The sequence below is a fragment of the Motacilla alba genome, chromosome 5, assembly GCF_015832195.1.
Source record: "Motacilla alba alba isolate MOTALB_02 chromosome 5, Motacilla_alba_V1.0_pri, whole genome shotgun sequence".
Lineage (NCBI taxonomy): Eukaryota > Metazoa > Chordata > Aves > Passeriformes > Motacillidae > Motacilla > Motacilla alba.
The window spans coordinates 27,325,997-27,349,406 of record NC_052020.1 but is presented as its reverse complement, the minus strand read 5'-3'; the positions used below and the strand labels follow the sequence as shown (position 1 = coordinate 27,349,406).

General features: G+C 41.4%; 1 protein-coding gene across 4 annotated transcripts in view; it reads left to right on the top strand.

Moving 5' to 3' along the window:
* Positions 1 to 1,696: 1,696 nt before the first annotated feature.
* RGS6 (regulator of G protein signaling 6) overlaps positions 1,697 to 23,410 on the top strand; it is a 257,978-nt gene continuing 236,264 nt past the window's right edge. For 2 of the 4 annotated variants that reach the window (XM_038136984.1, XM_038136987.1), the window contains exons 1-2: positions 1,899 to 2,031; positions 16,227 to 16,331. In XM_038136984.1, the coding sequence (XP_037992912.1) occupies positions 16,248 to 16,331 (84 nt within the window). In that variant the 5' untranslated portion in view covers positions 1,899 to 2,031; positions 16,227 to 16,247. Of the gene's footprint in view, positions 2,032 to 2,844; positions 2,986 to 16,226; positions 16,332 to 23,410 lie in introns of those variants that run through there. The other 2 variants (XM_038136985.1, XM_038136983.1) reach the window with 2 other exon arrangements.

Sequence of the window (23,410 nt, the reverse complement as noted above, 5' to 3'; positions counted from 1 at the left end):
CTGATATAAGACACTGAAATACTTCATCGTTGATTATTACATGTAGTCATGCCCCTGCATAACTCAATGTAACTAGTGATTTAAAATGCTTTGCTGAGAAAATCTCTAAAAAAAGAAATCTTTATTTCGTAGTTTGCCATTCTCTCTTTCCTCCCTTTGCCAGAGAGCTTTGTGTGGCAAATAATATATAATATGCTTGGTTTAATCCAAAGGGAATGAAACTTAGTTTAAATTCAAACTTGATATAATGGGAAATATTTCTTAGATTAATTTTATTTCAAAAAAGTATCCCAAAAACATGCTGTGATGTTTGAGAGGTATATTTTCTTCGAATGAAACAACCAGTATCAAAATGTTTTAACCTGCTACAGAAGCTTTTAAATGCCCACAGCTGAAATCTGAAACAAATCAATTGAATCAACACCTTGTAAAGTCTAGTAAGGGTCAATGAGCTTGTGTGAGGCATAACTGCAGAATTTTGCCACTAAGATGCAATTTTGATTGTGACAGGGAAATAAATGTATAGTCTGTGCTGATGAAGGACCTTTTTGAAGAAGCATGTAAACTCTGCAAGCTGGAAACTGGCATTTGCAAGACTAAGGAAGGAGAAGCCAGTATTGGTAAAGATGGACATATGGATCCAGTAAAACTGGAAGTCATGCACAGTTGAACCAGAAATATTTTTTTGTTAATTTTTTAATATTTGAATTACTGCAGCGGTTTAGTGCACCAGATATCACCAGAAATTGTGCTGGGCAGACTACAGCATAAAATAACAGGACATTCCTGCACATGATAGCTTCTGGTGTCAGTCAGCAGGCTTATGAAATGTAAACGTGGTTTTGGTAAGATCCAGGATGTTAGGAAATTGAGGGAACAGAGACACCATACATGGGTTTTTAAGGCAGGCTACACGGGTGGGTAAAGGAGCCTTTCCTCTGTGCAGCTGACAACCTCATTGTGAAGAATTTCAACAGCAGTGAGTCTGATGCATGGGAACCAAACCTTGGAAATTCACAAACTCCGGCACGGAGATGGGTGTGGCTACCTCCTGTCAATGGCCTGCCCTAGTGCATCCCAGCACAGGGCTCTCAGACCTGAGGGTCAGCCTGGGGCAAGGTGGGCTTAACTTGCCGTCTGGAGAAAAAGGAATAAAAATCTCATCCAACAGAGAAATCTGTGGATAATAGCCCTAAGAAGTATGTAAGCTACTTTGCCCACGAAGTTAATGTGTGGAAATTCATCCTAACCAACAGCAATGTCTTTTGCCCATGGGACAGGCCCGTGTAAAAGAGCTGGGTCTCCAAGCTGTTTGGTCGGAGTTGTGGTGCCTGTTAAGATCGAGGATGGTGTGCAGAGCCCAGGTGTTATTTTGGGAATCCTGGCTGCTGGAGGAAGGTGACCAAAAGATGAGGCTTTCCCGGTTTCAGATGGAGGACTTCAGCCAAACACTTTAATTTTTCGACTCAACACATAAACAAGATTGCAAGAGAGATACTTCGGCTCCATGCCTTTATTCAGGGCTGGGCCGAGTGCTCCAGCAGCGGCCGGTGTGGCGGGACACGGGAGCTGAAGTTCCCCCGCGTCGCCGCCAAAGGGCAGCCGGCTCGGCACCGGGGGAAAGGGGCGCCGGGGCCGGGCGGGGGCGGCGCGCCCGGGCCGCCCGCAGCGGGCGCTGCGGCGGCGGGGCCGGGGCCGGGGCTGGGGCTGGGGCCGGAGCTGGGGCCGTCCCCGCCCCCGCCCGCCCGGCGCGGGCCCGGTGGAGGGTCGGGGGGCGGCAGCGAGGGGCCGGGCCGGGCGGGGCGCGGTGTGCCCGCGGCGCTCTGGTCGCGGCAGATTCGCCCCGGCCGCCGTTCTCGCCGCAGCAGGAGGGGCGCTGAGGAGAACGGGAGGTTTTTGGAAGAGGCGCACAGAGGAGCCCCGGGCTGCCCGCCGGCCCCGCCCGTAGGCTCACGCCATGCTGCGGGCGCTTCCCCGTCTCTGAGGAGAGGCGAAGGGGCGTCAGGGGACGGCGGCGACGCGATTGCTAAGGTAATGGAAGTGGGCTGCTCTCTCTCGCCGTCTTTTTCCTCCTTATCCGCATCTGTGTGGCGAGTGGCTGTCACTCGGCTGTGCCGAGTGACACTGTGTCACTCACTGGCAGCGGGATTCCCGAGCCCGCGGGGTGGGAGTTCGCTGCCGGTCGGTAGTAGCGGGCAGGTGCAAGGTGTGTGTTACGTGCGTGCCTGTGTCTGTGGTGCCCGGCCGGGGGGAGGCCGTGCCCTGCCCGGGCCGAGCGGACCCCCGAGAGCCCGCGGCTGCGGTTCGCCCTCCCGCGGGGTCCGGAGGAAGGGGGCCCGGCCTCGGGCCCCGGCGCAGGCGGTGCGTGGGCGCTGTCCCGGCCGTGCGGGGGTGCCCCCGCCCCGCGGGGCGCGGCTCAGGGGACGCGGCGTCCCGGCAGGTGGGAGGGCAGCGCACGGGGAGCCGGAGCTCGGTGGGGACACAGGACAAGTTGTGGTGCCCAGAAACCGCAGGTCTTTTCGGGGAAAGGCAAGGGGGAGCAAGCGCTGGGGTGCAGCTTGAAGGGGGAGCTGATGCCCTGTGGGAAAACTTGGAAACTGTTTCGCTTCGGTAGCGTATTGCAATAATACACTTCCATCCGCCGACAAAGTGCGTTTGCGTGAAGACAGATTGGTGTGTGAGAGTAAAGCTGCCAGGCACTCTCCTCCCAGAATCTTAATCTCCTGTGACACTGAAAGCATCTTCTTAGTCACTAGATGTGGTGGCATAAGTATAGGAGTGTGTTGCAGGGCCAGTAAGAAGCTTCAAGTGGTTTTTTTTTTTCCTGAGGAAGATGCTAGTTTTTGTATAAATAACAGCACGCTGCCGCTTGTACGCTGCAGACGTAATAGCAGCAGGGCTGTTGCTCCGAGGAGCTGACTACGCCTGTGGCTCTGGGCTTGGCGTCCCGTCTGCACCGGAGCTGCCCTCGCAGGGACGGCCTAGGTAAGTCGGGGCTTCCTTCAGCTGACCTGTACGTGACTGAACTGCATCCCAGCTGTAGCCTGTGTGCTACATGATGCTTCCCTGAAATCAAAGATATGCATAATTTGCTCTTGATTGAGTTATATTTGCTGACTGGTAGTGTATAGGGATTGGAAAGCAGGAAAATCTGTCTTTGATCAATAAATTCATACTGTAAAACTCACCTTTGTGTTGGCGTGTTGCAGCAGATATTGGTGGTTTCCCATCACAGAAAAAGCTACTTTTCTTCTTTGTTTCTGGAGGAAGTGCTTTGTGAACTGTTAGTGTGGGATTTATTTTTATTTTTAATAGAAGTATATTTGATATAGTTTCCTTTTTTATTTTTAATTTTTTTGTAATGCCAGATTTATTCTAATCTTGCGGATCAGAAGAACTAGGAATTGTTTACTGTGGGGTTATGATCTATAATACTTTCTCATCAGCTGATTTGGAACCCTTTCACTATACTTCCTTGCAAATCTGCTTTTAAAAGAGGTCATATGTTGAGGAGCAGTTATTGGCTTGGGGGCATATTGTTACAAGCACAGAATAGTAGTGTTCATTGCTTGAATATGTGTGTGAAATGCTGAAGAAGCTGTTTAGACTCAGCCAATATTGACTTTATTTTTAGATGAGCTGTTCCTTTTTCTAATGACCTGACTGATAGAAGAATTGATGACAAACATTCAAATTTCCTTCCTAACTGGCTACAAGTGTGATGGATTAGAAAGCTGTTCTTTTTTCCATTCTTAACTGTTTTAGAAGGAAAAACAGTGATTTGCTACACATCTTACACTGAAGTTTATGGTAGTAGAAGATTGCTGTTCACCTGATTTTTTGGGGTTTTTTTCCTCACTAACCTTCTCTCCTAAGAAAAGTTACAGCAGGTTGCTGCATAGAGTAATTGTCAATGCCGCTTACCTTGGTTTCTCTCTGATAGTTCCTCTGGGTAGTACAGATACCTGTTTTAATCAATGATGCCCGCAGGTAAGAAGAAAAGGTGTGTCCTCTTAAAGCAGCAGTTACCTCCTTGCCTACCACTTAACAAGGTGTTTCAGTGTCTAGCATGTAATTCTGGTGAGTACACTGGTACGGCAGAGGTGGGCAGAGCATTTTTCATTCGTGGCAGTAACTCTGCATTTGGTAATGCTTCTGAGGCAGCTGAGGAAAACCGAATGTATGGACAGGAAATGCCTGGCTTTGTTGTAGTCCATCTGAGCAGGCAAGGAGGGGAGAAAAAGAAGAGGGCAGTCCTGTCCCAGCAGACTGCAGCAAACTAACAGATGGCAGGGAAGAGAAGAAGCTAATATATGTGGAGTAGCAGGAAGAGAAAATAGCTGCAGTGTGTCGTTTTAACGTGGTGTGTTGGGATGCTGTGTTAGTCTGTGGTGAAACTTCGGGATCTTGCAGTGCCGTGGCTCAGGCTTCCTAACAGAAATACAAAGGTGTTATGGGGTGAGGATTTTTTTCTTTCCTCAATTACGATATGAGTCTTCAGCTTTTCAAGAATGAGGGGTAATTAACGCAGGGGCTTTGGCTGGGTGTACCTTTGATATCTAAATCAAACAGTCCAGTTGAACAGTGGCAGCAGAACAAGGGCAAACTGCTCTTCCTGTGCCCAATGTTACAAGAGTACAGTTTTGCCCTTATGATGGGTTATTTTATTGTTTGTGCTCGTTACCTGGAGCTTCGGTTTCTGGAAGCACACCTTGGCTCTCTAGAGAAGATATTGTAGGAACAAACAGGTCCACTTCACTGAGCAGCCCTGCGCTATTACAGTAACAAATATTGCACTTAATTGTCAGAACTGAAGTGCTCCTGTTTCCTCCTGACACTCTTTTCAACATCTTCATGGCTGCATTATTATTTTTGTCAATTCATACCGTGGCATTCTAATTACAAAGAAAACCTGGGTAGAATAAGAAAATGATGTTGATGATTTGGAGGGGTGTTTCTTCAATTCAGACTTTGAACTGCTGTCCCCACTGCAGTGTAAGATAGCACTCTGCCTTGTGAAGTTACCAAGCAGCATGGTGGCCCTGTGCTATTACTGAAGGTTTAATAGGACATTTAACCCTGTTCATTTACAGCTTGATCTGCATGAGACAAGCTGACCAGAGCTGTGCTGGCCAAGCACATTTCAGGAACTGTAGGTGATGATGGTGGTTTTATTCAGAAGCATCTGGTCAGTCACTTTATTCCTGTGGAGTTACACATCTGACTTCCTCAGCTACAAAATTTCCTCTTGGCATCTTTGAGCACTTACATATAGTTGCACGTGTTCATATTCTGAACTGAATTATTATGGTCCTACATGTCTAAATCTATTTTTTCCTAAAATTTCTGCTTTCATTCATCTTTTAACTTTCTGTCTGGTGATTGTGAGAGCAATGCTTGCATTTTGGTGGTGGTGGATTTATGGGGGTTTAGAGGTGGCTAGAGTACTTTGAAAAATTTGGTGTATCTTTATATCTTGGAAAAGATAATAATAGATCTATAATGGAAAGTTCTAAATGGCTTGATTGCAACTTTCCCTCAATATAGTGGCATTTAAAGATTATACAGGATGATATTAGTGTTAAGGATGATAGTAGTGTTAGTGTATCCACAGTGTTTCCTTAATCTATATAAGTTTCACCATGAAAAGGCATTTCCAAGATTTCAGTTAGTGTTTCCAGCATATTGTGGTGACTGAGGAATGAGATAATTTCTGTTGTTGTGCTCTATCTATGAAGAGGAGAAAGAAAGAGGAGCTAATTTGTGTTTTTCTTGTTGGTTGTCAGGCTCTAGAAAGATTCTGGAGTCAAGAGAGACTGCTGCTACCCACTTATGTTGCATCAGATCTCATACTATTTTTTTAACATCTCTGCAGCGGGTGGCAAAGAACGTGGAGAGAAGGAAAGAGAAGAAGATTAAAATTTCAGTGAGCAATAAGGTTCTGACACTCTGACATCCCAGGAGCTCTGCATTGTCATGCTGGAAACAGCTGTGTATTCCTAGACTCAGCAGCACAGATACTGCCCTTTGCCTGCCCAGGGGTGGTGGGCACCATGAGGCAGTGAGGAGGAATTAGTTCTGTACTTTTGCAGGAATCTTCAGTCACACACTAAACATTATCTGATGGTAAAGGACCATATTTCATGTATTTCATTGTGCTCATAGGGCCTGGCATCAGCAGCGAAAGGTTCACGGCGTAGTTAAAGATCCTCACGCTACAGGCCTACTATGCTATGAGGATGTGTGTTGAGCAAATGATAACTAATGGCTTGAAAGTCAGGGTTTAGATGTCCAATTTATTGCTCTGTCATTTGTTGTGTGAATGTGGGAAGTCACTTAATTTCACCGTGATTTAATTTATCATTTTGTTAAGAAAAAATACTTATTGCTTGTGTCACAGATGAGCAACTGGTTTTAGATAGCATTCACCAGTGTAAGAGCAATTTGGCAGAGACATGCATTAGCTCAAATGAACTAACTGTCTTTAATAGGAATATTATACTATAACAGTTGCAGTAGTCAAGTATATTAGTATTTATAGTGTATGTAGCTTATAATGGTATTTGTAGCAGTCTAGATATGGCATTGTGAAGTTCAGGTTAAATGAACCACAGCACTGGGATTTGTAGGCTTTGCTGAACTGTGTGGATGTGTGGTGTTCCGACTTGAGCTAGCTAATTCCGGAGTGGCTTAAGTGCTTTTTACATTGCAATTACTGAAGTGATTTGTGTGTGATTTGCATCTGAAAAGGCTGTGTGCTGTTATGATAAACAGCAGGGCAGTGAAATCACAGTATATTGCATCATGTCCTTGAAGTAGGTGGGATACAACCAGTTGTGTTCATTTGCACCAAGGGTATTTCATGGTGCCGCAGCTTCAAGGACACCTGTGATTTTGGGTAGCAAATTTCCTAGTTTATTTGATTGCAAGGGTACTTGCAATTTTCCATCATCTTGAGATTGAACAGCCAGCAAGAACTCTCAGCACTTTGGGGCATTTTAAATGAGATTATGCAGTCACTGATCAATGCAGGGCTGGATTGCTTCTATGAACTTGCATAAGATTGCTAGAAGGGAACTTCATTTCAGCAACCTCTATTGGGAACAGGGAGTTTAGGTGGAGTAAATCTGAATTTGGAATCTAAAAAGCGCTTAAGCCTATGTTTTGTTTGTTTAGTTTTTTGGTTTTTTGTGGTTTTTTTTTTAATTTAAGTATTTTCTTAACAGTCTGTGTTAGAGCATCCATTATTTTGTGCATCTTCTCATTCAATTTTATATTTGAATCAATTTTCTTCAGTTGTTTTCAACTTACTGGATACAATGTAAAATACAAAGTGCAGACCATTCCCCAGAAGTAGTTTACTGTACTTGCAATTAGTATTTCCTATGGTATGTAAAGGCAAGGCACTTTCAGAGATGGTGTATTTGGTGGATCAGCTTCAAAGAACAGGATGCTCTTAGCACACCTTAACTGATCCAGTAGAAGATTTATATTGGAGAATAGATTAGAAGTCTACCTTCAAGCTCTGTATTATCAGTACAGTTACCCATTTTCCACAGGGAATGATTCTGGCCAATAAGTTGGCATTGTTGCAAAACAACAAAATACAGCTTCAGCTTTGTAACTGCTGCTCCTTGCAGGCTGATAGTGCTGAATAACTACTGCTGTAGTTTGGGATCACCAATTCACATGAAGTTCAAAGTTGAGCTATAGCTATCTCTTTGCATTTCTAAATTTATATAGCACTGACACTTGTTTTAGTAAAATATTCAGCATATACTTGCTATCACATTCTTTGTAGCTATCCTTGTTAACGGCATGTTGGCTCAGAGCCTTTCCAAGAGGCCTTGCACTCACAGCAGTATTATTTTATTGGAAGGGAGATTGATTACTGGTGAACACTGCATTTTTTTTTCCTGAATTCTTTGGAAGAGGGTTGGATGTATTGGAAGCAGTTTCTTCCTGGTATAACATAATTCTGGTCCATTAAAAGTAAATGTAGTATGCAAGTGCCCATTTTAACAATTGATCTTATAAAGGGAAAAAATTGCCTTGTTAACCAGCAATTTGTATATCAATATTCACTGCAATCCTTCTCCATTCCATTTTTTCTTCTGGTTATCTTGGGAATTCAGGACCTAGTCAAACTTAGATGCCAAAAATTACTTTATATTGACTTCCACCCTTATGTTTTCTGGATGTAACATCCAGATCCAGACAGTATTTTCAGCATTCTAGAATAGCTAAGAATATGTGCAGATTTAGAAATATATTAAATCAAAATGAAGTTTGTGGAAAGCTGGGGAAAGAGGAGGAAAGTAATCTGCTTCTGTGGCTTATCAAGAAGCAGTCTGATCACCTGCCAGGTGACTGAGGCAGATCACCAGTGGCTCACACAAATGGAACAACAGGAACTGTCCATCCTGAGTGTTGTCTGTTAGACAGTAACAGCATGAGCACTACCTCACGTGTCTCTGATGGAGAGAAAATTGCTCAAGACCATGGAGAGCACCCGTTTGGAGGTGGTGTGAGGCCTTGGTGATCCCTGGATAACAATATTCTGCTTAGACCACTAAACCATTAATATTTATGTTTTTTTATTAACCGATCTACATGATTTGGAACAGCAAGTGATTGGTGAAAAGTACCTACAGGCATCTCCAGATTAGATTACTCAGGGGCTGAGTTTAAATTTGTGTGTATCTGCAGGAAGCCAAGTGACTTGGATTGACTCATGTCTGAGAGCTAGTTAGGTCTAAAAGATGGCTGTGTTCATACCGCATATTCTTGGCCAGAGGGGTCTCAGACCTCTGGCCCTTAGCTGGTACCTCTGTGGCCTGAAGATACAGTGATTATTTTGGATGGTTTTATTTTCAAGCATAATATTGAAGAAAAAAGTGAGATTGTCCTGCAGCCCACCAGAAGGATGAGGTTATGCATTGTAGGACTTGAGACATGTTGGGAAGCTGTAGGGTGTTGCAGAACCTATTGGGAGACTGATGCAGACATGGATAAGAGGTAGGAACCTCAACCTTGTGTAAGATGATCCATGCTGACTCTTGAGAGCAAGTGCTGATGGTGGAGAACTGTGTTGCCAAATGTTTGTCTGCTTAGGTTTGGAGCTCTACAAAAGAGAACCTGGGAGCAAACCAGCAATTAAGCACTGTGGGTGATCAGGAGCCCAGTGCTTGCTCCCTGCCCTAGTACTGTGTGGAAATGCAGACATACCTGTAGGATGTTCTGAGGCAAGTTTTCCACAGGAGAAGCACTTAGTTATGGAAGGGCACTGCACCTTTAGGAAATGTCTGTAGGAGTAGTAGAAATGGGAAATACCAGCCTTCATCAGGATCCCAATTTCCCTAAAAAGAAGAAAAAGGAGGTGTCCTGGAACTGGGTCCTCTCATCCTGTTCTCTCAGAGTGAGGCAAAAGAATCTTGGCTTGTTCCCTGGCGTAGATGTGTGCCCATTCTTCATCCTGCCAATTGTAGAGTGAAAAAAGTATTGAGCTCCTGTGCTTCAGCACGGGGCTCCCTCTGAGCTTGTACCATAGAAAGAGGAGGAATGGGATCCTTTACAGCCCTTGAATTCTCCCAGTGTGAACAAAACTTCTTTCCCACAAACAAAGAGGAATTTGTTTGGCAAAAATTTCAACTTAAAGTGCAGCTGCTGGGAGTGTTTATACTTTGTTCCTTAAAAAAAGCAACAGACTGAGTATTGTTGATAGTACTGCAATGCTCACCACTTGCAAGGAGGGGCAGAAGGTCTGGGATGATCTTCTGCTAGGAAACTGTTTTCAGAGTAACTTCAGTTACAATTTGATGTCCAAAACAAAGGATTGAAGGATTTTTAGGTGCTTTGGGAGCTATACTTCACTGAAGCAGACTTCCCTCTCTGCCCCTCCACTGCAGGGGAGCAGTGCCATGGTATCCAGGGTGGTGCCAGACCTTTGCTCTGTCACTGTTGACTGTGGCATGGCTCCTTGTGTGTAGCCCTTATGTCATCCTCATTAGGCTCAGGGGAGGATGTACTTGCAGAGTCTTGACCCACTGGGCATGGTGGTGACGTGCCATGTGTAGCTACAGAATTTCTCAGAAGGGAGCTGGTGAAGATGGTGGAGTTTTGATCTCAGCTCCAGTCTTCTGGATTTGGTCCATTCAGATGGGCGTTGTATCCATTCTTCTTTGGAAAGTTATTTTACTAATTGTGTGGGTTTACTTCTGAGGGAGGAGTAGAGGTGAATTGTGCAGTGCTTGGACTGAGCTACACTACTGAAAAGCAGAGGATATCCTGGGTAAGGTTCTGGGGATCCACTGGCTAGTGTATTCACCTTGGTCAACAGGATCAGCTTAATGATAGGCTGTATGTTGCCTTCCAGTATACACAACTTGCATGGCATGCCCAAGTCCTGGTTTGATGAAGTAATAATTAACTAGAAAAAGAACATGAAGACAAGTATTTCTTCTCAGTGCAATTTTAGAGAGATTTATGTAATGGATGTGAAATATCAACTTAATATAAATGGAGATTAATTGAATTCAGCATGATTTTTCCTTCTGTCTCTTCCCTCCTGTCACCTTAATAATGACCTGTTTGATCTAAATATTCTAGCAGATCAGGTAGAGATTTTTCCTATTAGGTAACTATGAGTTCAGCAGGACATGCGGTTAGATGATTTCTCAGGCATGTGAAAAGTTCATTGTATTTCACTAATTAAAAAAAATACCTAGGTTTTAATGACATGAAATTGTAATTTATGATTGTGTGCTAAAGCACTAGATCTCTCATGATTTGATATTAACACTACATGTCAATTATAAGCTGCCCTTGAAATATATTAATTACATAGCATAAAGGTAATTTTCACATATTGTTACCCAAAATTATATTTCAGCTGAACAGTCCTGTTATATATCTCCATAGGAATTAATTTAGCTGATTCTGCTTTCTGTGATTCAGTTTTTCTCTATTTAAAAAAAAAAACCAAACTATCTTATTTTATCTCATGTGTGCAAGAAATGTTTTGCAATGCAAATTTTGCATATTAAGTTTACAATTTATTTATTACAATGCAGAATAGGGGTTGACATATGACCTTGTATTATTTTGTTAAATCCGGGTGATATTTTCAAGAAATAGTTTGGCAGGATTTCATCTAATGTACTTCTTTCTTTCTCTATTATGTAAAAAACCCAGAGTCCATAAGGACTTCTAGATGTGTTCATTTCTATGGAACACATGTGGATTTGTGTCTGTAAGAGGTTTCTTACAGCAGTCTTGTTTCCAATGGTCTTTTCTGGCAGCAGTCAAGGTGTTTGAGAACACTAAGGGGAGTCTCTTAATTTACTGTTCACATGCTTTCATTGAATTTACACATACACAGAGATTAAATGCTGACAGTATTTATGGATTAAAATGTAAAGGTGGTTTTCTTTGAAATTTTCTAATTACAGTTCTGTATGAGAAACTCTAAAAAGTTAAACTGGAAAAAATAATTATCTTGATTTTCAGAGCATATTTTTAATTGGTTATTCCACCTTAAAGTTCACTCATCCTTTCATGACATATGGGAGCCTTATCTCTTTGCGGCTTCTGGTTTTTGGGAGAGTGAGGAGCCTGATCAGATAAGAGCAAGAGAGAGAACTCTTACTGTGATTCAGTGCATTTTGTCAGCAGCTGCCTGTCTAATCCAGTGTGCTTCTGTTTCTTAGGGGAAAAACAGAAGTGTTCTATAATAAAGAATAAAACATAAAAAGGAAAAAAATCAGCAAGAGGAGAATGTACCCTCTCTTTTTAGCATATTTTTGGTAATATTTTTCAAAGGCTTAATAGGCCGTCTTATCCGTAAACAAGAAGTTAAAGACTGCTGATTTTGTCCTTGTGTGTGGCAGAGTGAGAGAATGGTTAGCACAAATGGTTTTCAATTTTTATCACTTTTGGTGCTGAGGAGTCCAGATTGCTGCAAGCATGGCTATTGTCAGAAAAACAGCTGTGGGAAAACAGCGCCTTTGAACATGGTATTTGAAATTTAAAGATGATTTATTTTTTTGAAGACATGCGTTTGGATTTAGATTGCTGGTGTGTGGCTTCAGGCTGGGATGAGTTAGCCCTGATAATACAGCAAACTGCCCAGAGGAGGGAGAAGCTGACAGTACTCCTCAGATAGTAACTGGTGAGGTTCTTAGCTGGAGGCTGTGTTAATTAAGCTAGAGGCTTATTTTTTTTTTAAGAAAAAACCTACATAAAATCTTTGTTTTCTCTCTTCTCAGCTAAGTGTTCTGAAATTTCTTTATAAGGCTAAGCTGGATTCACTTCTAGCTGATACATCACAAATGTGTGCTTAGAGAAAGATTCAGAGGGCAAACTGTTTTCAGTCTATGTAGTGTTGTAGGATTGACTTCCTGCTTGCATCTGGAGTAAACTGGGCTGACAGTGAGGAAAAAATGATGTAGGTTTTTTTGGTTTTTTAAGAGAGGACTGTGCAAATCAGATGTGGACTTTTACATACAATTACATTAATTAAAGGGTTGCAAATGCAGCATGTTAACATTGTAGTAGGGTAAAAAAGCTGTACTTTGACCGTGGGCAGTTTCATTTCTGTTTGCAGCAGGCAGCTTTCTGGAGAAGGATATGGAGATCCTGCTGGACAAGCTGTTCATGAGCCAGCAGTGCCCTTGTGACCAAGAAGGCCAATGGGATCCTGTGCTGCATCAGGAAGAGCACTGCCAGCAGGTCCAGGGAGGTCATCCTGCCCCACTCCTCAGCCCTGGTGAGGCCAAATCGGGAGTGCTGTATCCAGTTATGGACTCCTCTGTACAAGAGAGACATGGAGCTCCTGGAGCAGGTCCAGCAAAGAGCTACGAAGATGGAGGGGACTGGAGCATCTCTTTTGTGAGGAAAGGCTGAGAGAGCTGGGCTTGTTCAGCCTCAAGAAGAGATAACTGAGAGAGGACCTCATCAATGTATTTAAGTATCTGAAGGGAGGGTACCAAGAAGGTGGAGCCAGGCTCTCCTCTGGGGTGTCAAAGCAATAGGACAAGAGGCAATGGGCAGAAACTGATGCATTGGAAGCTCCACCTGAACATGAGGAAGAACTTCTTTATCATGTGGATGAGCGCGCATTGGAACAGCTGCCCGCAGAGGTTTCAGAGTCTCTCTCACTTTTGGAGATACCCAAAAGCTGTCTGTACTCAATCCTGAGTAACGTGCTGTAGGGAACCCTATGTGAGAAGGAAGGTTGGACCACATGACCTCCAGTGGTCTCTTTCAACACCAGCCATTCTGTGGTTCTGTGAAGGAGTCCTGCATCACTGAGTGCTGAGCTCCATTCAACTCCCATATGTTAAAAAGCACAGGTGTAGTAGAATCCATGGGAGCCAGCATTGCTGTGCTTTTACCTTGAAGAGCCAAGAACGTGCTGTGTCATATCACTGTCTTATTTTATCTGTAGTTTTTATTTTTCTTGTAGAATACCAGTGAGAAAGACTTCTGTGCTTTTAAAAAGGGTATCAAGGAAAGAGAAAAAAACTTGGAGAATGGTCAGATTCCTCATAGTTCCTCAGGGGACCTGGCTTGGCCTGCTAAGGCTCATCACAGCAGCAGCAGCAGTGCCTGGGCTGTGTGGAGGGGATGCCCGCACTTGTCTCTGCTTCACACTGCACCTCAGTCCTGCCTTGTCTCCAGCCTTGTTCTCTGAGATGTCCATCCTGCTGTCACTCTTGCAAAGGTGGCTCTGCTCCTGCTGTTCCTGGCTGAAATCCAGCAGCAGATGCTGGACACTCATGGGAATCACACTTGCAAATTTATGACTTCCAACAACAGATTGGTTTGTTTGTATGGATAACCTTATGTAGATGTTATGTAGATCTACTTGTTAGGCGTGTGTAGATCTTCAAAGTTAGTGGCTCCCTCAATGCCACTGTGAACAGCATGCCAGCTACTACTGCATATTGTACCTGATGTTATCATCTTCTTGTACTGGAGTAGATGAAAAGCTTCAAGAAGTGCTATGGGGGAAAATCTGGAAGTACCAAAAAAGATCAAGTGAGCTGACAGTATAACAAGAACAACAGAATTTGTAAATGTGGACGTTCAAAGTGAATAATGCAATGAGTGAAGCACAACTAAGTAATGCTGAAGAGGGTTTTTCAGTTAGAAATTGTCATTTTGTTCTTTTAAGAGCATTTCTGAATTGAAAGTTAGTTGCAATTGTTTTCTTTTAAAGCATGCATATAAGATCTCACATAATGTAAGTGGTGAATGTGGTCTTTATATACTGCAGGTGAAGCTGAAACTTGTGTGACTTGACATATGCTTTCAACTCTGCTTTGTAATTGCTTTCAGGAAGTTACATAAAATCTCAACCCAGTTCCTGCTCCATTCAATTGAGTGATGATAACCTAGAGCCTAATTCTTCAGTGCCTTGAAATCATGACCAAGAAGTATTGTGAAAATGCACATTTGTGTAAATAATTCAAAGTGCTATAATTTGGAAAAGCTTTATATTTGTGCTGTTTAATTGTTTCTGCATCTAATAGTTTTGCTTGGAGAATTTATTTAATTTCCTGTTTAGCTCACAACCTGGCACAACGGTGTAGTGTTTGGGCTTCTAGGAAGACATGAAGTTTAACAGGAGTTAAAATAAATTTATATTCTTTAAATATGAAATAGTGTCTAAATTGGTCTGAACATGCCTTTTAAGGGTGATCTATATATATTGTTTAATTCAACCATGAACTGTATTACAGAATTTGCAAATTGGTATATGTGTGTACATAGGAATTTGTGCCCACTTGTGTGTGTGAATGCATACCTTATAAAAGAAAAAAATGAATGTCTCTGGATTGATGTAGATTATTTAACCTTTGTTTCTTGTATGTTTTCTAAAGGGAGTATGTCAGCTGCTTCTGGCTCTAGTGATGGATGCCATGTTACCAGAGTAGCCTTTTCACTGCTGAGGAAGGACAGAGCTGGGATATGGTCTGAGCTTGTCTGATTCTAGGCTCTTGACTTGTCCTTGGGACCTGATAACTGACAGCTAGAATGGCTCAGGGATGTATTATACATATAATTGTATGCTATGTATGTATATTATATTCTGGGGCACGTTGTTGCCTGTGGCAATGTGAAAGGGGGTAAAGGAAGGAGTAGGAAAGTATCTTTTTTCCTAAATAAGGGAGAGAGTTTAATTGTGAGCTGTGTTTTAGAAATCAATGCATAGGTTATGCTCGTGTGAACATAGATTTTTTTTCGTTCTCAGTTTTTAATGAAATACGTTGAGATGGGATATTTCAGTATTTTCAATGTTAAAGAAATTGAACTTGTCAGACAGTTTTAATGCCAATGTCTGTACAAGGCAATGTTACTTTTTAGGTTAGGAAAGGTCACCACACAGCTCCACAGCAGCCTCTAATTTAAATGTTACTTGTCAAATGTGCGGGTGGAAGAAAAACTTAAAATATAGCATTTGACTCTGCACCAGGCCCCTTTTTTTCTTTTTTTTTTTTTTTCTTTAATAATGCTTTTGCCTCAAGGGTGGCATGACCTGGAGGACATGAGGCAGCATTTCCAGTTCTGTGCTTCTAGAAGATTAGGAGTATTATGTGTGGTTGTCTGCCTGTATCCTGTTGCCTCTTGCTGGCTTTGTCATGAGAAGAGGTGAGGGAAGCTGTTTACTCCGAGCAAGCAGTTATGCCTCCCTGGTTCTTGGCTGCTGCTCCGGGGTTCTGGAGAGCTGGAGGGGGCTTGGAATGTCTGCAGGCAAGAACTGTCAGTGTGTCTGACAGTCTGCTGCACCCGCCTGTTACAGTGAGGTTTCACTCTGCCTCGCAGCAAGGTGCCTTGGCTTTTTCTTTGTAGGTACCTCAAAGCTTCTAGAGCAGTCAAGGCTGTTTGTGCTCTACAGTGAGGAAGGGAAGTGTGTGAAGTATTAATTAGATATTTTTCTATTGAATAAGGGCTTATGATAAAACTTCAGAACTGTTGGAGAAATGTGTGTATGTGATGACCCAAACCACAGCTGTGTGTGACTTGGTGGTCCTTGTTCTTGTGGTGCTATCCCATAAACCAGTCAGTTCTGACACAGTGTGATAAAATCCTGCATGGGGTGAAGACAGGAGTGTGATTCCCTCTGTACCATCCTTGTATGTCTGCCTGAGAGGCAGTTGCATGTCCTTACCACGCTCCCTTGCAGCCTGAAGCGATGCTGACTTTTGCTCCTGTCCTTGCAGTCTGAGCGACGAGAGGCAAACATGGCCCAAGCACCCACTGATCCGAGTAGTGTGGAAACTGCTGACCCAGAGGAGAGTTCTCCGAACATGATAGTCTACAGAAAGGTAAGGATTTGGACCTGTGGCAAAAATTCCTTTTCTTTGTGGTTGGCTCTTAAAAGAATCCTGTGCCCCTTTTGAAGTCAGAGGTATATTTGACTGCTTGGATGCATAGCTGAAAGAGTTTTCAGGAAAGTAAGTGTTTCAAACTGTAGCATTTGAGAGCTTGGAAGTTGAATTCTGTTAGTTCAGTGCAAGCACTTGAGTTTGTTAGCATGAAATATTTGATGACAAGCTAATAACTTGAAATTTGTAACTTTTTGTCATACGACTTCCGGTAATGGTTCAAGTTTACCGCAGCTAGCTACAATAAGTGTACATATCTTCCAAGTTTTATCAAACTAAGCACAAAGCAGCCTCCATACAGCAGTCTTTTGGTACTTTTATTCCTCTATTCATATAGTGTTTCTTGTTGAATAATTAGCAGTTTGATTCTTTATAGATCATTTTTCTTACTTCCCATGCCTTGCTTAAATTAATAAAAAAGAGTGTTTTCTCAAGTGCCAGGGAAAAATGAATTAGACAATGGTGATACAACAGCAAGGTATTATGTTAAAGAGCACTTTTTCACCATGATAAAATGTCTTATTCTGAAATACTTTGGAGGTAGCATAAAAGATGAAGGAAGGCTATCTACTGACCCATTTGCAAAGGCATTGTTTTATTTTGTGTATCCTTCATCTTTGAAATTTAGTATTTTTGTAGTTTAATGAAATAATGTAAATACATTTTATTTAGCCTGCAAAATATTTCTTATGTAGTGTGCAGAAGTGCTGTAGGGTTCTGATGGAAATTTCTTGCATAGCTTTAATAAGCAACCATTCTGTTAAATTAAGAGCTACACTGCTAGCTCAGATCAGGTTTCCTTGTGTAGTATGATCCTGGGTAAAATTCCTGAAATGTGTTGGAGGTACATGGTTATGTTTTCTGCTTGCTCGACTGCAATCTTGATGACTTTCATATGCTGAGAAAATAATTTAGGTTTTGTATGGAGCATGAGTTGTTTAAAGTGTTACTTTTTGATATCCATATTTTTGGTTTAGTTGTTGTGTATTTGGTTTGGAATCTGGAATTGTTAACATGGGAAAAATTTCTGGGTAATGTGTAGGCTTGTTTGTTTTGAATGTGTTATGAACACACTTTGGCTGCTAATTTGGAAGTAGCACTAGTCGGTTAGTCAGATTATTTTTTTCCAACCTGTTTGCTGAGAAGTCCAACACCCCAGTAGACTGAAGTAGATACAGGGTGTGAAGGAAATGTCTGGTTGCATGATCTAGAATTAGGGCATTAAATCTGTGACTCTGCAGAGTATCCACTTACCTTTCTTGAAAACATTATTTTTGTGCCTCACTTTCTATTCATCTCGCAGCATTTCTACTTTGGGGTTTCTCCATTTCTTTGCCTTTCAATATTTCCTTATTGTCATGTAAAATAGAGGTTGTGAGTTCTGTGGTATCAATGGGGAATATGCTCTTACTGTTTGATTCATCTCTCCTTACTCGTTGTCCACTGATGTCAGTATTAACAGCCTTTCATAATACAGTCACCTGTCAAAATACATAGTTGTCTTTTAGAATAGCATGCCCCATGCATCGTGTAGTAATGGTGTAATCTGTATTGTCAATTTTAAGCTAATGTGTCTGTCAGGTTTTTTTGCTGAGTGGTTCTATTGCTTTGTGAATAAAAACCGTGGATATTGCCTATTTTTCAGAGTAAATTTTCATTGGTGATTGACTTTGTAAATGTAATTTACATTATTTTAGATATTAGTTTTAATATGGTTGGTATTATTTGATATTTTGATATTAGTTTGATATCAATTAGATGTATTATACATCAATTTTATGTTCCTTAGTGTTGAAAAATCATATGCAAAATCTGAGACAAGACTATTATTCTTTTGATTATCTCTCCTCTCTCAAAATGAATGTTTAGCTGTTCATCTCTCATTTGCTTTCAAATGGCTTGATTGCCAGTAATGAATGAGGAAAACACTGCACTGGACTCCCTGAAATATTGAACACAATCTGCCAGAATACCCTACAGTTCAGGGTTGGTACTGTGTCACAGTAGAAGGAAAAGTTTGCTTCTCACAGCAGGGATGCCAAGGTGCAATCGTTGATCCCCCTTAGGAAGAATAAATAAGGGTGGTCTTTAACAGTGGAACCAAGTAGATCCTGCTCTGAGTGTGAACTGTTTTGTTGCTTATCATAACTGTCATGTTTGGGGGTTTTGGAGGGGGGAAAGCCCTGCAAGTAGAACCTCAGACTGTTAATACTTTCTTTAATACTTTGTTTCCTGACAGTCTCTGGGGTCTGTTTGAAGTTCATGTGCCAACAACTTTGTTGTAGCCTGGTTTTTCTTAGTAGCTGTGAAAGGTAGACACATTTAGAGGACAAACCAGATCTTAGGTGGTATTAAGTGTCTCTTTGGCACAACCTCTTTCTGTTTTGTTTATGGAGAAAAGCCTAGAACAGGCTGTGCTCTTTCTTTAGGTAGGTAAAACTAAGTGGGATGGGTTTTGGCCATGCAGAACAAAATAACCAAATTTATTTTGACTTCAATTACTTTATGATATTCTCTATGGACTCTTGCAAGCAAACAAATTCTAACTGCTTTGATTGCTACAGCAGATGGTCTCAATGAGGTAAGTCTTATTTTCTTCTACCTAAAGTGTTAACCTTTCAGGGGTTGATATTTATCAATTTGTGAGGTATGTTTTTTTAATCCCAGATACTCAGTGTTGCTCCACTTTTGGATGACACCTGTGTATGAATTGAGTAGTGCAGATGCATTTGTTACAGTAACCAGTGTTAAGGGTATGATTTGCCTCACCCTACCCTTGTCAAGATGAACTGTAGCCCAAACTACATGAGCTGTATTGACCAGGTCTGCAGTGGCAATCATGGGTACCCAGCTGTCAGGTACTCATGTCATAGGATAGACATTTATAATTAAGCAAGCTGCATTCCTCTCTTGTGGAACTGTGTGTCCTCTTGTCTCTCTGTGCATCTCAGTGCTGAGCCCTGGGCTCTCACAGGGCTGCAGCTGATGCTGCAGGGAGGGTGGGCTGTCATTTATCTGTGTGGCACAGTGCTATCCAGTAGGGGTGTAAGGGTGCTGCAGATACTGCATTGCCATTTAAATACTCTGTGAGTGCACTAAATCTGGCCACATCTGAAGAAGATGCTGATGTATTTTTTGATGGGATTACTACTGGAAGCGTGATACACAGTGCTTAAAAAGACTGTTTGAAATGCACTACCCTACTTTTCATGGGAGCAGGCAGTGACATCCCCATCCTCACTTCAGTCTGTGAGCATTGTGTGGGTACTGCAGCATGGAAGGAAAAAAATGGAGTAAAAACCAGGAGAGGAGAAGAACCTCTACTAGCAAATAGTAACAAAAAATATAAATTGATTTTAAATGCTGGTCACATTCCCTTGAAATCCAGCCACCTTTGATTAGTCTTTCTTGCAAATGCTGGTGACTGTGTCTCAGGGGCTCTTTGGCTCATTGTTACAGTAATCCATGTCTGAAAATTCCTCTTCTGCACACAGTATTGAAAGGCATATAGTTCATGGACACCTTCTGACACCAGACCTATTAAGTGACCTATTATCAAAATAATTTGGCAAATCAAATTTCCTTACATAAAGGATGGTGGAAAATTGTCATGTCACTGTAAAAAAAAAAAATCACAATATTTAGAGCTTGACTAAATAAGAACTGAAAATATCAATAAGGAGGAGTACCTGGGGAATATAACAAGAAGAATGAAACCAAAGAAATTAACATCTAAATTGGATAGCAAGGTGTACTTGTTTCTGAGAGAGATCTCCTATGACAGGGAAGAGTTTGCAAACTGTGCTGTTTAGAGAGTTTTAGAACCACTAGAGCATGCATGTTCTGAGGGATATCAAAATATACTGTGAAAGAAATTATCTGCATTATCTGATGGTAGATTTCCATTTCTGCTTATTTTTTGCCAAACATATCCTCTATATCTGCTTGCAAATGTCAGCACTTACTGGGTTAAATTTTGAATTTTTATGGTTACTCATGGTAAATCTTTTGAACAAGTAGGAAAATATAATTTCCACAGGCAATTACTGCTCTAAGTAATGTAACACAAACTTGCAGCTGCCGCAAGATGCTTTCAGAAAAATCTGAGTTGTTTGCTACCTTCATTACTTGGCAGCCTTCGTGTCTTTTGGAATGCTGATTTAAGATCTGAATTGGAATAATTAAAAACAAAACAAAAAAACCCCCAAAAAACCAAAAAGAAAGCAGCCTTACATTTGCAGATTTTTTCCAGGCAAATTCCAGTGTTCCAGTCATGTCAAGTAGCAGGAGTGTTGGTGTCAGACCTTGGCCATCCCAAGACATTGGGCAGGAAATGAGAGAGCAAGCAGTTGTGAAGATAGGTGTTTGCATCCAAAAAATGTATGGATCATGAAGCAGAAAGATGGGGGAAGAGACTGTTGTTAAATTAACTGTACGCATTAAAAAATATAGTACTGGTATTTTGAGCTAAGCAGAAATCTGAGACTGCAATTTGATTGCTCTTAAGTTGTACTATGAAAAACCATCTCAATAGGACACCGTCCAAGCAACCAAAAGCAGATGAGCCTTATAAGGGTATAGTCAAAATGATGACTTTTTGTAAAGAAAGAAAAAACTGAGGTGTTTTAAAGTGAGATGGGTTTCATGCATACAACTTAGTTTTTTATTAAAAGAAAGCAGTCTGCATCTTTTTTTGAGGCTTCCTAGCCCCTTTGAAGTTTCATGCTGTTTATATGAGAGTCAGCAGAACTTAAAATGTATTTTTACTGTTGAATACTTTGGGGTTGTTTTTTTTTTTTTTATTTGAGTCTCTTGAGTTATATTTTAGAATTCTGCTACATGCACAGGCCTTCTGAACCTTATTTTTATGCATGAAATCTGAGTTTTTCACACAGTTACTTCTGTTTTGTAGCTGGTTCTTTAACATAAAACTGTAAATTAATTATGATAATGCTTAAGTTGATAACAATGTCGACCTCCAGACTTCAAGTTTTACCCAAGGATTTTTCTGTAATGTCATTAGAGATTACTTTATGGCATTTTAAGTCATCTTACTCTTAGCATTTCCTGATTTCTTTTTCTTTTTCTTTTTTTTTTTTTTCCACTCTGTTTCCAGACTAAAAGCAGTAACCCAAGATTGAACTAGGACTGAATTTGAGACTCTGTTTTGGGGCTTCAGAAACTGAAAGATGCACAATTTTGGATAAATAATTTCCAAACCAGCATTGTTACTGCTGGAAAATGAATTTAAACCCAGTCCTGTTACCAAAATGTGTTGACACAGGTTAGGCAGCAGGGGACCTTTAACTCTGCACTTCTGTATTGCACATTGACAAGGAGGTTTCAGGTAATTTATCACTGCAAATACTCATGTGCCTTGCTTGTAAACAGAAGCTGGCCATTTCTTGAAACCTTGCTAGTTTGTCTATTCAGCTGGTTTACTGTGTCAACAACTTTGACTGCATAGGGTGTTGCATAGAGAGGGGGAAATGTGCAAGGTGGGCTACTGGTTAAATTGTGGCTGTCATTATGACAGAGCTGGCTAATTTTAATTTAGGGGATTCCCTCTTGGTATTTCCTATAATAACAGGGGTAGCATTCACTAATTCTCCTTTCCATACCTCATACAGTAAAATCCTGGGGATAGTAATAACAGTAGGGGTATTAAATCTAATTTTACAGAGGGAGAGGCTGTACAGTGTGGAACAGGAGTGGAAATGGCCATGTTCAACAACCCTGTCAGGTAGGAGCAGCAGAGAGTCCAGAGTGTAGTGGTAAGACATAGGGAAGTGACGGTCTGGTTATGAGCAATGGCGATGAAAATCACAAATCCCAGAGTGTCTTGATTAAGTATTTCCAGGGCGGGGATAGGTGTCAGCAGTGTTATGTAAAAGGCCAGTGATAATGGCCCCTTCTAGGTCTCCTCTTTTGTCATCTCCTGTCTTCAGAAAACATGTCCTGGTTGCACAGCATGGACTAGAAACAAGTGGTGTATTTAGCTGAGCAAAAACTAGTACTGGTGTGCACACAAATTTTGGTAAGTTTGTTATGGATATCAGCAATTTTGGAGTTAGAGGGTGGTTCCTAATTCTTAGAAGAATGAAGTTCTGGAGAGGTCACTGCAGAGAGTAGTGAGGCCTAGGAGGCCATATGGCTTTACATCGCTGTAGGCATGTTTTTGAAGAGGTTTGTATGACATGGTATTTTGCAAAAGTGGAGAAGGAGACACAGTGAACCAAGTCTCTCTAGCTTTATGTATACCTACTTCAGATTACCTTGAGTAGGTAATAATACCTAAAATACCTCCTAAATATGTATTTGTATTTATGTATTAAATGCCTTCATACACCCTTTTTTTTTGTGCAATAGCAAACAAATTGTAGTGCTGAAGTTTGTCATGTGTCAGTGTCCTTGAACGAAGCTAATGCTACTGACCTTGACTGTAGCTGTCAGGGAAGCCTTGTGGTAAAGCTGAGGTCTGTGGGTTTGATTTCCACAGCAGTTAGACAATATGAATGATTAATGATCGAAGGCATTAGTGTAAAATTGCAAGCAGCTAATTCCTGGAGGGCTTCAGGAGCTGACTTGCATTGTTGCATAGATGCAAATAAGGCTGTCAGACCAGTGGCAGAGACATGTTTTTAGAGTCAGGTGGAGGTCATCCACCTGGAAGAAGGACTCTTTGCTACTTTGTGGTTTGTTGTTTCTTTCCATTATTTGTATTGCAGTAATAATTAAGATTTACTTAAGATTAGAGATTCAGATTAGTAGGCAGTGTGCAAAGTTACAGATAGGGAAATACATGTAATGTGGTATGTAGGTAAAGCTCAAAGAACTATTTTTGTCTTTGTCTTTTTTGGTATATAAATGCATGCATATATATACAGACACATATTTATGTGCCTAAAAGTCATGAGAAAGAACAAATAACCCTTGTTTTACCCTGGCTATATGGTGTACCCTAATGTGCACAATATAGGAGGTATGTTAAAATGCTATATGTAGATGTATGTATGATA